The sequence below is a fragment of the Sciurus carolinensis genome, chromosome 13 (assembly GCF_902686445.1).
Source record: "Sciurus carolinensis chromosome 13, mSciCar1.2, whole genome shotgun sequence".
NCBI classification, from domain to species: Eukaryota; Metazoa; Chordata; class Mammalia; order Rodentia; family Sciuridae; genus Sciurus; species Sciurus carolinensis.
The window spans coordinates 61797831-61815974 of NC_062225.1; the positions used below are offsets into that span (position 1 = coordinate 61797831).

Here is an 18144-nt window from a genome sequence, read left to right on the forward strand (position 1 = left end):
ATAGATCTAGAAATTTGGTAAATTGCATGTTCAGATACCTCTCTCATAAGGAAGTATCTTTCTATGTACACATAGTTGGAAAATTATTGACATCATCAACTTTGCATCAATGAATCTCTAAGTACTTCTCACTGGTAAGGTTATAGATAAAAGCTTATTGCACTTCTCCAAAACCCAGAACAAAAGGTGAATTCTTGTTTGGGAATGAATAACTGAATTTGGTGGTATATACATACCACTATGGTTAGGAAGAGATGATAATTGTTTTATCATGAGAAATAACCTACAACCATCTTAAGGGAGAAAGGGAGAGAAAAGAAAACAAATTAAAGCAGTTCAGGGAAACTATAGTGATAATGTCTTACTCAGATCACTGTGTGAGCAAGTCAATCAAAGACAATGGGCTTAATTCAAACCCTTATGTGTTCAAAACACACACCCAGATATACACAGATACAAGAAAGGATGAGAACAAAAATTTATCAATTGAAATCACAGTTCTCATTTTTTTCTCCTACAATGACAAGGGGGGAATTAGCTAATTGCTAAACTTCTGTCTTTCATCTTTTACATTGTATGTTTTCTTGAGAACCTTTGAAAGTGAAAAGAAATGGAAATAGGAGAGTAGAATTTGATTTGTGACTACTGTATATCGAGTTGCAAAAGACAAAAAGTGATAGTGAGGAAGGAGAAAGCCTATCGAATACCTGGAAGGGATTTAAAGTCCGATGCTTCCTCAGACTAACAGTGGCATATGTTTCTCAAACTGCTTTACATTACAGACTCATGATGATTTAGGCCAGCTTCCCAAATTCTAGAGTGAACAGCCGGGTGCAACTCAGGATATTTGATACTGATCCAGGTGTTTGACCTTCAGCAACCAGAAATTGAATTAAGAAGAGATTCTAAATGGTATCGACCATGATGCCACTCCCTCTACTTATCTTGGTTCCCTGTTTCCATGGTCCCTAAACGCTTGTGGAAAAGCTTGTGTCTGACTCTGCAAAAGTAGTAATCATGATTATGTCTAGAAAATATTAGAATACAAGTATTACTGATGAGTGCATCAATATTTTCACATTCTAAAAATATATTATTATATCTGTACAGCACTGAACTTTAGAAGAATCAAATCAGTATATGAAGATGCTAATTTCCCCAACTTGCTTCAGGAAGACATGACACATAGGGGAACTGACTGAGTGGTCATGTTAAAAGTCACGTAAGCCCCTCACAGTGCTGCATGCCTATAATTCCAGCTGCGCAGGAGACTGAGAAGCACAAGGATCACAAGTCCAAAGGGCCACAGCAACGTAGGCCCTAAACAAATTAGGGAGAACCTGTCTCAAGATAAAAAATTAAAACATGGTCTGGGGAATATGGTTAAATGCAGCTGGGATCAATCCCTGGTATCAAACAAACAAACAAAAAAACTAAACTAAACAAAAATCACTTAAATTCTCTAACTTCAAGTTCCTGTATATACAACAGGATTAATAATACCTACCTTACAAGATTATTGTAAAGACGAAATAGAATCGGGTATGTGAAAGAATTTCACTCAGTGCCTGTCACATAGTGGACATTCCATTATGTTCCCTCTTTCTGTTGATTCCTTTTTTTCTTTTTCTAAAATTAAGTGGTTCAGGGAACTGTAGTGATAATGACTCACTCAAACAGAAATATAGACCCAATGAAATCAGGATACACAGGTCATATTGATTTACTGCCTTTCCTCCAACAAGTAACAATAATGTAATATGACACATCTATCTGTAAAGAGATTTTCTGTTTTACAAAGGACTTGGACATTTCCTCTCCTGGTCCTCACAACACCTCTGTGTTGTGGGAGTTTGGACACTTATTTGACAGACAAGGAATGGAAGCTCAGAATGTTTGTGTCTTGCCCCTAAATAAGCTACAAGAACCAGAAATTGAAATTTGAGGTTTCTGATCTAAGTGTCCACTACATCTTGGCAGTTTCTTTTGCTGTTTTTCAAAGCTCTCCCCATGGTCAAACCCTGAGCATCTAGTGAAGGATGTCAAGAATCACCTGTTTACTCTAGAATGTTACCTATGGGTACCAAGCCCAAGGAGTGCCTTTCATGAGCTGTTACGTGCTGATTCTCTCATGCCCCTGCTCCAGAGCAGGGCAGTGCCTGTACTATCACATCAATAGTACTTTTAATGTACTCTTAATCTGCACTTTTAATGACTTGGCTATTTTTTGTAATGATATCCAGGAAGTCCAACATGTATCAAGGAAGCTCTTTAAAAGGCTATGGAAGGGATTACTCAAATATAGCTTGTTTATCTTTCCATTAATGGAACCTATAAAGCTGAAAAAAAAAAAAAAAAGGATTCTGAGATAAGAGGGATTTACTTGGGATAGTGTAAAAGTAAACCCACCAACCTATTTCTTTGCTGACACAGAGGAGGGCCTTGAAAGAACTATGTAGTCTCCAGTAACCCTGCACTGGTAAGCATACAGAACTGGCAGATTGCTCTCATTTTTTGCTGTCACATAAAATTTGCTCCCAGGGCTTAGGGTTTTTTGTTTCTTTTTTTCTATTGTTGTTTGTTTGTGTTTGTTTTTTATGTTCCACTGCTCTTCCACTGCAAGAAACAGACTTTAAATTTTGTCCAGGTGATGATCGATGATCATAATATCTATGCATTATTCCCTAAGACAGGGAAACTGTGCATTATGCATGGCAGTCAGTGGTCATTTTTAATATTTAAATGACTTCTAAGTTGAAGATCAAAATTTATAAAGTCAGTGAGATCCAAGCAAAAAGGCTGAAAAGTCACATCTACTTTCAAATGCTGGAAAATACATGAACTGCTCAGTCCAACTTAAGCATTAAAACCTTTAAGATTTCTTCTAAGGCTGGAATCCTACAGAAAGATCTCCCCCTACCCCACTTTCATATTCACCACTTTCACATTAATAGATCATGAAGCTAATTTCCAAGGGTAAAACTAAATTTTGTTCTTAAAAACCTAAAATGTAACCTCAGGACCCAGCGTGTTGACTAAGCAATTAAATAATAATGGGAAACACAGTGGCAATCCTAAGTGGAGGAAAATAATAATAACTACCATGATAATCATCACCTTGAAACATCCTCAGACACTTTGCAGAGTTGATCTAATTATTCCCCTGTACCTCCTTCATAGGAAAGGTGTTATTATTTCTATCTTGAAAACAAATATAATATCTTCTCTCGATTTCTAAGTGTCAGTTTTCTGAAAAGCTTATTTATTTTCTTGTTCATCTTCAAAATATAAGACTTAGTCACCCCAAATTAAGTAATTTTGCAGTCAGAGAATAGCATGTTTCTATGAACAATTCAGTGTTTTTCAAGCATTTTAATCATATGCCCTAGAAATTATAAAATGGTCACAAATATAAAAATTAAAAAAGGATTGGATACAAAATATATATAAGTAGAAATTCTAGTGCTTTTTCTGAATTCACCTGGGTACATGCATCCCTTTTGGAATGGAGGCAAGGAAGAAAAGAGGCAGGGAAAGAAGAGGCAGTCCTGAAAACTAGATTTTTGGTGCTGGGTTCTGCTTAGAGCTAACATGTGAAGAAAAGAGAAAGAAGAAACATTAAGAAGAAGAAGAAGAAATGTCTAAGAAAACAAGAAAAGTTTGAAAGATTGGGTAATAGGAAACACTAATATTTTATTTTTAATTTTGTTTTTAATTGATGTATCATAATGGTACTTGTTTGGCGGTGAGTGTGATGTTGTGATTATATATACTATATCTAAATGACATAACATAAGAGACTCCTGAAGTCCTGCTGCATTGGTTTCCCAAGGCTGCCGTAATAAAATACCACAGACTAGATGGCTTAAACAGCAGAAATTTATTTTCTAGTAGTTCAGGAAACTGGAAGTCTAAAAGGTGTCAGCAGGCTAGGTTCCTCCTGAAACCTCTCTTCTTGTCTTGCAAATTCTATATTTTGCTGCATCCCCACATGGTCTTTCCTCTGTGCACACATATCCTCTGTGTGTCCCAATTTCCTCTTGTTAAGGACACCAATCAGATTGGATTAGGGACCACCTGGAGGGTCTCATTTTAACTTAATTACCTCTTTAAAGACCCTGTCTTTAAATAAGGTCACATTGTAAGCATTGGGTTGTTAGAGCTTCAACATATGAATTTGGGGGAGACACAGTGCAGCCCATATCAGGTGCTTTCATAAGAAGCATCTTGTGTTTTTAGGCATGCTTCTTAGACATGTGTACTAAACCTGAGCCCATATTGTCTGAGCCCTGGAGGAGGAGGCCATTGGTGCTTTTACACCCCCACAGGTATCAGTCAGCAGAGTTTACTCAAGTTCTCTACCTAAGCAGCCCCCAAAAGCTCTCTTGCTCACCTGCTGGAGTATTCTAACAGCTTACTGAAGACTTTCCAAAGGCTCTTTTTTATGCAGATTCTCAAACTCTACTTAATAGGTCAGACTATGTGCTCCTGGAAGAGCAGGACATTGCTACTTCTCTATTCCTGTAAGTGACAAGTGACAGACCTAGACATTCCTCTTTTCATGTTTTGCAAGAAGTACTCTTTGCTTCAGGCTCCCGTGTTTTCAGAGGGTTTACCCACTCGTGATTTGCACCAGATGGACTCACCATGGGGTGTCTCACGACGTGCACATTTGCTCTATGCTGGCAATCTCTGGCCATATAGTCAACTGGAAAGTTGACAGCCCCACCTACTGCCAGCTGCATTAGTTGGGCGAAGTATAAAGTAAATCCCTGGTGACAAAATTTGGAGCAGGTGAACAAAATCTTCAAAAAGTTCTTTAAAAAATGGTCACAAAATACGTAAATCTTTATCTCCTATCACTTCAAGAAAACTTGAAATTCAATATCCTAATTTTAAATCACATGAATGGGGATTATTTTCACATTGTAAATGAAATCTCGATTTCAGAATATTGTTATTAATTTTCAATATTCTTGGGCATTTCAAATATGACTTAATTGGGAATTACGATGTTTGTGTGTATATTTATGGAATCATATACTGATATAAAATTGGTAGAAATTCATGCATATATTCTTTAATTTAAGAAGCATTTAACCATCTGAGGGAAATGGTATCAAACACTAGAGATGCAAAGATAAATGAAGAGCTCACAGTCAACTGGAGAAGAGAGGAAAGTAAATAGGTACAATTTAGAAAAAACAGCAGTTCTCAAACTGCAGAACACATCAGCATCTTGTGGAAGACTTATTCAAAGCCACATTTCTTGTTACATGCTCTCCCAAGTTTCTGCTGCATGTGGCTGAGGACTGGCATTTCTAACAAGCACCCAAGGGCTTCTGGTGCTGCTGGCTTAGGGAGCACATTCTGAGAATCACTGACCTAGAGTCAGAAGTGTTTGGAGCTATGGAACCTCTGAGGAGGTGTTTCCAGCCCTGATTAGGGTCGGGAAGCCAGAGAGAACATCATGGAAGTGAATATTAAGGAGCAGGGGGAAGGATAAAGGAGGGACTGAGCACATCTAAAGGATTAAAGTTGAAGAAAGTGCATACAGTTGGAAGTAATGCAAATAATTCCATTTAGTCAGGGTAAAGATTGAGTTAGAGTAGTCACAGGAAATGAAGCTGGAGTGATAACATAGGACCATCATTGTGGCTTAAGGCCTTTTATGAATGTTGTCCTGAAGGTGATTATATAACCATTGATTTTCCCCCCCTCCCGCAACCCCGAGTTGGACTGGGAGAAAAGAACCCTAGTAGACTCTGTCCCCAATGACGTCTTAGAAAATGCAACTCTGGGGGAAGAACTCCTTCTTTTATTTCTCTGTAGTGACAAACCTCACTGGAAGTGATGTGAGAGTAGAAAGGGTGCATTGTTTGCATGGAAGCAGACCTGGGTAGGGTAAGTTTTTGCTGTTGACCAATGAGCACAATGAGTACCTAGATAATTAATGATTCATTGTCTCTTAGAAAACCTTAAACCTCGCCCAACTCTGATGACTTCCTGTCTCTTCGAGGGAAGGGATGACTGGTCTGGAAGAAGAGGTTAGGAGGGAGGAAGACATGGGTCATAATGAAATGTGCTTTATTCCTTTCTCTCCAGGGGAAGATGATGACGACGATGAATGTGGGGAGGAGAAGCTGCCCTCCTGTTTTGATTATGTGATGCACTTTCTGACTGTGTTCTGGAAGGTCCTGTTTGCCTTCGTCCCTCCCACGGAATACTGGAATGGCTGGGCGTGCTTCATCGTTTCCATTCTCATGATTGGCCTACTGACAGCTTTCATTGGCGATCTGGCTTCCCACTTTGGTTGCACCATTGGCCTAAAAGATTCTGTGACTGCCGTCGTGTTTGTCGCACTTGGAACTTCAGTACCAGGTACAGGATGCCTTCTATCTAATCCCCCAGAAGCAGAAGCTTATTTGCCTTCTTGATCCTTTCTTTCCTACAGTTTTAAGGGCTGTGATAACAAACCAGGTCTCTGAAGGATGAGAGGCCAGAGTTATAAATAAGTGTGTTGTCAAATAATGGCCTGTCCCAAGGTCATAAAACTTGTCAGTGTCATTGTGCTGACAGGCATGCATCCCCAAAGGCCCTCCATAGCCTGCATGGAGAGAGCAGATCAGTTTGATGGATAGATTTTCAGATCAGCTTCCCTTTAGAGTGAATGCTTTCAAAAACACAAAACAAAATACCAAATCATCTTCAAGAACAAAATATCTGTCTTTTATATTGAGTAAGAAAGATTTGGATTATTTCCATGAAACTGTATTCTTAGGTAACAGAGAGAGCATACTTACTGGATACTTGATACACTATTCTTATGATCCAAGTATTAGTGAGGGTAAATAGGAAGTAGACACTGATCAGGAGAGAAAGAGGTATTTTTGACAAAAGTGAGCAGACCAAGTGTACATTTTGAAGACATCCTTCATGCATTCCTTATATATTGAATTTTTCTTCCAAGCTACAACTGTGGCTTACTATGTTGACTTAGAATTCTGAATCATCACCCCAAATATTAATAGCAGTAATTTTTAAATTTTGATGAACCTCAGAATTACCTAGGAACTTGTTGAAAAATGCAAAAGTTGAAGACCCATCATTAACCAATGGAAGGTTTAGGGGTAGAGCCTTGAAATGTGTTTTAAACTCACCAATGACTCTGTCACATATCATAGCTTATTATAACTGAAACTCTAGACCTGTTCCCTTGCTTTAGTTGGCATCTTGACAGACATAAAGTCTGAGCACATAAGGCACACATTCTCTGCCAAGTAGCAAACCAAGGGCTCCTTTAGAGTAGGCTTGGATTAAAACAGGACTAGAAGTAAATCTAGCTCTGCTAATGGAGCCAATCACTCTATTTCTACATTTATCACAATCTTATTCATGTCGCTATGATTTCTACTAGCTAGTCATAGTTAGCAATCCTGGTTTGGGATTCAGAATGCAAACAAGTACAGTTTATATCATGTATAATCATTCATCATGGTATATGTGGTCTATCATTGACCCGAATGCCATTTTATGGTATATGACTCTATTAGAATTCACCATTTGTTGTTCTTCATGCATTTTATCATCTCAGTCACTGTGGACAAGTTACTTAACTTCTCTGAGCTTCAGTTTCTTCATCTGTAAAATAGGGACAATCATACTTAACATGAAGAATTGTGGTAAGATTGGAGAAAATAATGGAATATAAAGATTCCATCTAGTAAAGCATTGGTAAAATTCTCATAAAATAATTCAATATAATAGTAGCTATTATACAATCATTGTTTATGTTGAATAATTTTAAATGATCTTACCTTGAATAGCACTGTGTGACCACAGAAGTCCTCAGATTTATACTGGTCAGCCATGATACATGGTGGTGTTTTCCAACAGCCTGATCCTGATTAAAAGGTCCCACATAGTTTTTGGTGCCCAGCCCAATCAATGAATGAGGTAAGGGATTTAGAGAGAACTGTGGCTCCTCCCTTAGTAAGCAGGGCAGTTCAACCTTCCAGAGGACTCTTGATCCTTGCAGGAGGGCAGACTTTTTCAGTCCCATCTATTTTCACACAGTTGCACATCTGGTATGTATTTTGAATATTTTTTCCAAAAATTACCATAAATTAACCAAGCAGGAGGAAATTATAAAATATTCACAATCTTATATTGTTCTGTTTAGAGAATATATTCTACTAAAGAAGCTAAACATCATGGTTGCCATTGCTTCTGGGGTTATTTTAAGGAAATATGTTTTGGGGTTTACTTTCCCTAGTTCTTAAGTCACTGCATTAAATGATGTTCAGGAACTGTTGGCCTGGGTTATAACACTGGAGGAGAATATGTGCAAATTGTGATAACAAAAACAGAATTAGATCTCTTGTGACAGTTTTCCAAAATCAGTCTTTTTTTCTGAAAAGGAAGTAGTTTATTCTACCAAATGCATTTCTTTTCAAATGGATAAAAATGCTTTTTCTACATCAAATCTTTGTTCTTGAATGTGTTCTTTAATTCACCAATACCTCACAGCCAACACTTCAAAACTGATTCCTTTTCTATATTCCAATTTTCCAAAAAGTCTCTGGAAAAATATGTCAGCTGCATGTTAAAATTCACTTCGTTGCTGTAACATGAAATGTAAATTACAGTAGGCCTTAATGTGTAGAGGAATCACTTGTTCTGCTACTAAAAGCCAACACAGAACCCAGTAGAGGCATCAAAAGGTAAAAAACCCTATTTGGGGAGCATACCACAGAATCATTAGTTGTTGAAATGGCTTCTCTACACCACCATAAATGTTTTCCACTGGGACACAGATTTCTTTGCTCTTTTATGGGGAGAACTCCTGTAATTTGCTGCAATATTAACTATGCAGCATGCTCCCCAAGCAATATATTCATGGGTAATCTCAGATAATCAAATCTATATAAATAGTCATTTTCTCTCCCAGAAAACTATGCAAATTAAAAAAGATGCTAAATGAACATAATATTTCTGACTTAATAATAATATTTCTTCAACCCTGCTGATTCAGAGTCATGTTTATTGTATCCCCTGACTCCTAAAAATTAAAATAAAATAAAATGATGGTGTTGTTTCTAGATGACAAAGTCCAGGTAGAAAAATTTAAAATAATAATAATAATAATTCTCTCCACTTATAGCCTGCCATTAATCAGCATTGCTCTGGAGGCCAAGTTTTTTTTTTTTTTTCTCTAAGATGGTATCTTGGCACTTTTCCTGAAGTAGAAGGACTTCTGCCTAATGTCTTTTGAACTGCTGTCCCCTCTCTAGGTGAGGGTCTTGAATTCTTAGACATGATGGTCAGATGGTAGATGGGCATCGAAAACTTTCCCATGCCAACTCTCCCTCCACAGGGCAGCGTTAATCTATATCTCATTAAAAATATTTTTATCATATTGTTCAAAGTCTATGGTAAATAGCTTTTCAGGTGAGAGAGCTTCTTCTTCACACCAGCTGGGATGAAATGCTCACTAAAATCTATTAACAAGGCGGCGCTCACAAAGGTCTTCACTCACCCCAAACTTCAGTATGTCCATAAAACTGGAAACCTGGACCTGTCGGTAGAGAAAGGCTCTCCTTTTCCTGAATCACCAATCTGCAGGCCTGCTGTCTGGAGGAGGAGACTTCTGGAATACTCCCTTTCCACCTTGAACTGTTGAAGTGAGCCAGAGCCTGGTCTGTAGGCCTCTTTTCTTCTTGGTCCATGCTAGCTACCTGGACATGACCTTCATAGTTTAAATGCCATTGATAAGTTAAAGATTGCTCAAAACTATCTCTGCCCTCTACCTTTCCTTGTGCTAGATTCATACGTCAACTTCTTTCAGTAATGTATCCATGATGCTTGTGTAATTTGTAGCTCACAATGGCCATATCCAAAACACAGCTGTTGATTTCTACTGCTCAGTGGCCTTGTCCTTCAACCAAACCTGTTCTTTCCAGATCTTGTCTTTCTCAGTAAAACAGGATCACCATCCACCCAGGAGTCCTTGATTCCTTTTACCCTCCTCCCCAGTCAATCCATCTTTAAATCCTCAGACTTTTCCTATAAAGTGTGAGTCAATCAGGCCCCCTTAGCCCTCCCTCTACCTTCATCCTGGTCTATACAGCTGTTCTCTCACCCAGACCTCTATAGGAGCCTCCTATCTTCCTGCTTCTGCTGAAGGTCAACCTAAGATGCTAATCAGATCACAATATTGCTTACCATCTTCCAGGCTTCTTGTTTCACTTAGGATAAACACCAGATTCATCACTGACTACAAAGACCAGTGTGATGTGGCCCCTCCCTGACATTCTCCTCCTTGTCCAGCATTCTTTGGGCTAACCAGCATTTTCTGATCTTCCACACACCCCAGGTTGCATGGCTAACTAAAATGGTCTTCCGTTTCCACAAGACTGTCTCCCTATCTTCAGATGTATCTCATCTTAAATACCTTCTAAGAAGATTTCCCTAACTTCCAAATGGAAAGCAGCCAACCAGTTCTTCTGTATTATCACATCGTATTGTCCATTCAGTATTTGTTACTTTCTGGATGTTTTTAGCCTGTATTTTTTAATGTTATTTTCTAACTGTTCCCACTCAATTGTTAGCTTCATACTATTACCTTCTCTCCATATCTCCCCCACCCTCTCTCTCTCTCTCTGTATACCTATCTTCCTGGCTTCTAGAATGGTGTCCACCTAACACACATATAATGCATTGTGTGCATTATTGTGTATGTGTTTGAGTGTGTGTGTGTGTTGTATGTATACAAAATGCACAAACCAGTCATTTACACATTAGTATGAGTTGATTGAATCAGATTCCTTTCCTCCTAACACCTTGTATACTCAGCTAAGAATCAGCTATGATTATTGAGGGAGGTAAATAGTAGATATTTTAATCGTGTGGCTTATTCTTGAGGAACAGGACATATCTGAATGTTATTACTAATAAGAAGGGATAAAAGTCAACTTTTGAGCACAGAGAACCTCAGGACAGAAGCATTTTTCCTCTTCCATAATTTGGGCTGTGGTGGGAACTGTGATGAGTATCAAGGTCATCTTTGTCTCTTCTTGATTGTTACTCTCCTGTGATCCCTGCTTCTAGACCCACCCACCACTCAGACCAATACTTCTAAAACTCCAGGCATGCTCTGTGGAGTACTAAACAAACATGCTGCTGTCACCTGACATGGGTCCACAACTGTGTCAGAGCACATTGTTTCTATGGAAAAACTGGCTCAAAATTCAAGGGAAAAAAACTAAAAGAAGGAACATTTGGAACACAGTTTTTTAAAAATGAAAGACTCCCTAAAATTGTACATTATTTTAACTTCCAATTATTTTCTTGGGCAAAATTTGGTTATATCAGACCACAATATTCCAGTTTATATACCAGTTCCAGATGTCTCTGTTTCTCATTAGATTCAAATAGAAGTATTTGTCTTTATTACAGGGAAAATGTGGATGTTGATGCTTTGGGTATATTTTGCTTTCTGAAGTCTTGCCTTGGTCTTTCTCTGTACCTCATGGCTGGGTTTGTCTGATGCTTCCCTACTGTTCCCTGAAACTTCCCTTGCAGATGCTCACTACAGGGCCAGAAAAGTTTTTAAAAATTGAGTATTGAGTATTCTGGGTTGTCCCTTAGCCCCTGGCATTGTCAATTTTCTGTTTCCTTCCAGTGTTTTGAATGTCCCTTACCTTTGAAATCTGTCATGTAGGAATTTTTTTCCCTCTGGAGATTTTAAGGCATAAAAGGAAAGAAAACAAACAATTCTAGATGTTTTTTCCCTCCTATTTTCTATATCAATTCTTTTACTAAAATAAAACATATTTAGAGGAAATTTATGTTATTTTTAAATTATATCATTCCTAGATTTCTAAACACCAGAGGAAGAATTTGGTGGAAAGCAGGTTCTGCTGGCCATTCTCTATCTTCTCTTAGTGTCATGCTGACATGTACCAAGGGAGTTTAGTGAAAAGAGCTTTGGAACTGAATTCAGGGATTTGGACTTCTAACCTTTATTCACTGTGTGACTGTAATTGATTTCTTGGCTCTGAGTCTCAGTTTCCTTGCCTGTAAAATAGGTGTGATAAGGACAATTCAAACAGAATTGATGAATTAAGTAACATCATGGATCTCATAACCCTTTGTCAACTGTAAAATAGTATACAATGCAGGAAATAATTATCTCATTATTTACACTGAGGTAAACTCTAAACAATGTCAAAAGAAATGGAAACCATCAGAAAATGAGGATAAAGAGGAAAGGTTTTATGAGCAAGGGAGGACATTTCTTTTAATTTACCATAAAGTTCCAGTGTGTATTGGACATAAGTGTTGTGTTTACATTATCTATTTTCTTATTTAGATTATGTCATTAAGTGATGTAAAGCTATTTAGCCACCTCCCAAACATTGCTCATTTATTTATAATTATTATTATTTTTGTCTCTTAGACCCTTCTTCTGAAAATGAGATCTACTTATTTGGCACTATGCTAGAAAACAGCATATAATTTTTTTCTTGTTTTTATTCTAATTAGTTATACATGACAGTAGAGTGCATTTTGATACATCATACATAAATGGAGTACACCTTCTCATTCTTCTGGTTGTACACAATGTAGAATCGCACTGTTCATGTAATCATATATATACATAGAGTAATAATGTCAGATTCATTCTACTATCTCTCCTACCCCAAACCCACTCCCCTCAGTTCACTCCCTTCTGCCTAATCCAAAGTGCCTCTTGTCTTCCTTAGCCCCCACCCCTTATTGTGAATTAACATCTGCATATCAGAGTTATACATTCAGCCTTAGGTTTTGAGGAATTTGGCTTATTTTGCTTAGCATGATATTCTCCAGCTCCATCCATTTACCAGCAAATGCCATAATTTCATTCTTTCTTTAATATTGCTTTGTGTGTATATACCACATTTTCTTTATCCATTTATCTGTTGAAGGGCATCTAGATTGGTTCCATAGTTTAGCTATTGTGAATTGAGCTGCTATAAACATTAATGTGTCTGCATCACTGTAGTATGCTTATTTTAAGTCCTTTGGGTATAAACTGAGGAATGAGATAGTTGAGTCAAGTGGTGGTTCCATTCCAAGTGTTCTGAGGAATCTCCATACTGCTTTCCATAGTGGTTGCACCAATTTGCAGCCCCACCAGCAATGCATGTGTATTATTTTTTGTAACAAAAATTTATGAACTATTGATAGTTTACATTTTTCAGTTTTTAATTTCCTAACTTCTAAAAATTCTCAAAACTAAGATATTATAAAATACACTCTTATAGCAAGCACTTTACACTATATTCTGTTACTCTCTTTCTCAGAAGATCCTTAAATAACTTGTGTGGTTGTGAAGGTTATATACTGAAATCTCAATGAGGCACCACACTCTGAATGACACTCCTGAAGATGTACTGGGTACCATGTCTATGGTACCCCATATGTAGACAGTGGCAGTCCTGCCTGAAGGCCCCCTATAACTTGTAGGAGAGTGCTCACCAGGATCTTCTTGCTACATTATGAAGTTTAGGTTCGTATTGAATAAATGATTTGTCCACATTTAGTCCAAGTTTATATAGATGGTAATTTCTGGGATCAGTGTTATCTCTTGTATTTTATAATCTGGTACTTAGTCACTGTATCAGGCCACTGCTACACTGAAACATACATTTCCATATACTTTACATTTTAAAAAATTACTCATTTCTCTCTTTACCTCAATTTTAGTATTTTACACATTTAAAGCATGTGACACTGGAGTGATAGTCAAGTTCCTTGAGCTGAGACACTGTAATTATTCCCTTTGGCATCAAAAACAACTAGTAGACATCATGCTTCAGAATTGTCATAAATTATTAAAGGTCTGCTTCTATACCTACAAATTTTATCATTCAAAAAAATTTATCATTTAATACGTAAAAATGTAAACACAGAGACCACTGGAAACTCTTTTAAAGATGTTCAGCTCTTATGTAGCTGGCAAAAAAATAGAACACAAGGGAAACCTCATCCACACAGACATGTTGAAACAGCAGTGAACACAGAGGGAGGATTGGTCAGTCCAAGGCTAGACCAAGCTGCCGGTGGTCACTCCAAGGCTAGACCACTTGTCCAGTTCCTGGCCAGTGCCGGGGTGGGGGATCTGGGGGATGGAAGGGCATATTAGGGATGCTCTTCCAGCAGTCATATTCTGCAAAGGTTCACTAGCAACTTTGGAATTCAAGTTCTGGCGCTCTGGTCTCTGAGAAGTAGGAGGTTGGGAGTGGAATCACTGGAGATCACTGCCCAAGGCCTCATCAGTAAAGTGTCTATCCCTTTCTTAACCACAGAGATGGGGTCAAAAGCAAACTCCACAGCAACCCACCGGAAACAAAGAACACCCATCCACTCCGGATTGGCAGTCATCTAAGCTCCCTTAAAGAACAACAGGAAATCACATTGACTCAGTCATTTCCTCCCATCCCATTCCACTTCACCTAGATTTGGTGTCACCAGTGCAGGGCTCACAGATAGACTGATGTGTCAGTAACAGTTTCAGCCTCAGAAAAAGGCACTAAGTTGTCTCTTCGTGCAGTGTTCATAAATACTCACCAAGGGGTTATAGAAGAACATGAACGTCAGAGGCCTTCACACTAACACTCCCCCCTCCACTTCCTAGACGTATAACACTCCAGAGGCAAATTGCTTAACTCCTCTAAACCTTAGTTTCTCAAGCTGAATCATGGAGCATGACAATCTCTCTCAGAGTTACAGTGAGGATTACATGACAGTCCATTAATAATGCACCCAGCAAAGGGTCAAGCATAAGGTAGACACTCAGAGAATGTTAGATCTCTTTTCCCTTCTATTTTAATGTATTTATGAATGGGTTTAGGCCTCCTAGGGTATTTAACTTAAGTATATCACAGCATTTGAAAATGGACAAAATTAAATTCTCAGCCTATCCTTATTGTTTTCCTATGCTTGGGATTCTGGTGAGGTAGACATTCCCAGTGCATTTTTCATTTCTTTCAATGGCATTGACTCTCCATGTGCTTTATGTGAACACTGGCATTTCAAGTCGGACAGCCAGTGTTCAAGAAGTACCATCACTATAGCGTGTGTACATATTTAATTAGATGGCTAACATTTCACATCAACTGAAATGGAAGTGGAAACAGAACTACTTTCGCCTAAGCTAAGATTTCCCAATGGCTATGATGTGAGTTCCCTCAGAAGAATCCTAAAGGGAAGTTATATTTTGTTTTCAAATAATAAAGCAATTTCTTTACTGCCAAGAAAGGTCAGTACTGCTGCAAATGGACCCACATATTTGTAGCTGGGCCAGCGGTACAGTCACCCAAGGACCCTATAAGAAGCAGCAAGGAGCAGGCAACCCAGTCACTCAAATGGCTTTCCATCAGACCTTATCTTAAGGAGTTCCTTATCAAGGAGCTGTCTGGAGGTAAAAATGCTCTTTATTCTCCAGTACACTTACCCAAGAATGGGTGATGTCATTAGAGTTCAAGGAAGTCTACAAGAGCAAAAATTTACAAGGAGAGAGTGAAACAAAGGAAAGCCAAACACCATATTGCATAAGATTTGCTCTATAAATGGCACCAGAACTGCCTGTTAACCTACACCAAAAACACCATGGAATAGGCTGTGTGCATTGGGCCCAAGGCACTTGTGAGAACTTGAGAAGGACCAGTTTCAAAACCATTTTACATCCTTCATTCTTTCTGCTCAGAGAAAAGACTTTATTAAATACTTTTTTTTCTTGACAGTTACAATCCTTGATTTATTTTCTAAAAGGGCAGTACTGCCCAAGCACCTGACATTGAGTAAAAGACTGGAGTGTGACCAGGATAATAACAATGATGTCATCTGCCAGGAGGTGGTCCAGGAAGCCAGGATACTCAGCATGTGTCATGCCCAATCTGAAGCCTTGCAGAGTCTTTGGATTAATGCCCCAATCCCACACCAGCCAATGCCACTCAGTCCCATAACAGTCACAGGATAAGAAAAAGGGGCTAAAAATATCTTATTCTATCTGGGACTTCTCACATACTCTAGGTCAGCCAAATAAGGACACTTGGCAGAAACATGATGTCATATACATGTATGCATGCGTGCATACATAGGTATGTGTGCTTTTTGTTTTCAGGGTTAATGTTATGCATGTGTGATGTGATTTTTAGTCTTAGATGCAGTTTCAAAGGAAGAGAGCATCGAGAATAGCAAATGTATAGGCCTTTTTGTTCCATGGAGATTAATAAGAATAGGTCTCTAAGGAATGACTTGTAAATAATATTGAGTTGGTGATTTTCATTTCTCCCTATTCACATTTGAGAAGAAGGTCATGAAAAGTTTCAAGGACCACTTTGCTGCTTTAAATGCAAGCTCAGCCTACATTTCTAAACGTCTTTATTGAGGCACAACTTATATCCCATAAAGCTTACCCATTTGAAGTATACCATGTAGTGATTTTTAGTAAATTCACTAAGTCATGCTACCATTACCCTAAACCAGTTTTAGAACATTACATCAACCCAAAAAGATCCCTGTGGTCATTTCTAGGTAATCCCCATTTCCACCTCTAACCCTAGGCAATCACCAATGTATTTCCTGGTTCTGTAGATCTGTCTTTTCTCAATATTTTACAAGAACCAGTTTTAATATAAAAATGTCATGGATTCTCTGATAGTAACCGTAATTCCTCTTCATAAAATACAATGTTGAAATTTACCACGGATTCTTTAAGATTTTAAAATTATTTTATTTTCTTCATTACAAAATCTCTACACAACTTTGCAAAGTACAATATTTTTGGTATTCTTTGTTTTGTGCATTTATGGATTTGTACATTTGAAAAAAATAATCCCAATGTGCTCTCTCCAGCAATAATCTTAGCTCATATATTACAAATTTCTGGGGGAAAGAATCATACAATGGCCCTGAGAATTACCATTAGGGAACACTAGAGTAACAACCTATTTTGATGATATGTAAATGCTAAATGTCCTTGACAGATTCAGTTTGTTCATCACAATACAATGCTAAGGAAGTGACTCTTATAATTTCAGCTTCTTACTGTCATCCCTAGCCCCAGGGTGTCACCCTGTAGATGCTGGCTGCTGGCCCCTGATCAACGCAAATACAGCACAACCATTAGAAGAGCATGAAAAGACCAAGTCTTATGGATGACTATTAACCAGAACCCATGGGCATGATCTCCCTGTGCAAAAGAATGTCACATGGCTGCTAAATTCAAAGAAGAAAATTCGGGCTCTAAGAAATGTAGCTTAATTACCACATCATGAGCCCTGTATGAGCTAAAAAATAAATTTAAGCCCATTGGTATTTTTAGAAGAGAGGGCAAATAAAATGTTAACTCAATTTAAAAGGCAATTCTTACATGTGGCTATAAAAGAATTTTAATATCTGTTTGGGATAGTGCATATTATAGATATGAAATCATGGTGCTTGGCATTTATGCACAGTGCCAGCTGGAATGCTATCGTTGCTCCTCAGCACACAGACCCCACATCCTGCCTTCTCTCTGGAATGAAACACAAGCTATATATTACTTGTTTATACTCTGCTTCATTCCAAAATGGTGTTTAAAATCCACAAAATGCCTTGCATTATTCAGCCTTTTCCAGCACATGATCCATAAAAAGCTAAATCTAGTAGTGACCATATTTGATAACCTCCGTTTAACTCAGCAAATGTAAATTCTGTATTTTATGTACAAGAAGAAAACAGCTTATTTTGGCTCTATTATTTACAATCAGGAAATTATGTGTTGTGTTCGTTTTCTTTTCCCCCTCCTCTGGAGCCCAGGGGCTTCTTGGCATGGACGTTCATAAATTGCAAGCTATTATTAGGTTATCATAGTAAAAAATCATGGGTTGAGACACAAAGTAAGACTTGCTGTAGTTCCAAACTAAAATGATCCCCAGTGGGGTCTGCAAATAGGCTCAGCAGAGGACTAATTATAGCTTGTCATTCCTGAGTTATAGTTGCAAAGCAACAAATAACCACAAATGTGTTAGATGATCGTGAAAATGTCCTCCTCTGAAGATTCTGCAGAGGTTTCAGATAGCTGATACATGGTGAACCAGAATCCCCAAACTAACC

At 38.1% G+C, this 18144-nt stretch overlaps 1 protein-coding gene across 8 annotated transcripts in view; it reads left to right on the forward strand.

Annotated features, from left to right (window-relative positions):
* Slc8a1 (solute carrier family 8 member A1) overlaps positions 1-18144 on the forward strand; it is a 369898-nt gene that overhangs the window by 336243 nt on the left and 15511 nt on the right. For all 8 annotated transcript variants that reach the window (XM_047522914.1, XM_047522916.1, XM_047522915.1 and 5 more), the window contains one exon: positions 6106-6381. In XM_047522914.1, the coding sequence (XP_047378870.1) occupies positions 6106-6381 (276 nt within the window). The remainder of the gene's footprint in view (positions 1-6105; positions 6382-18144) is intronic.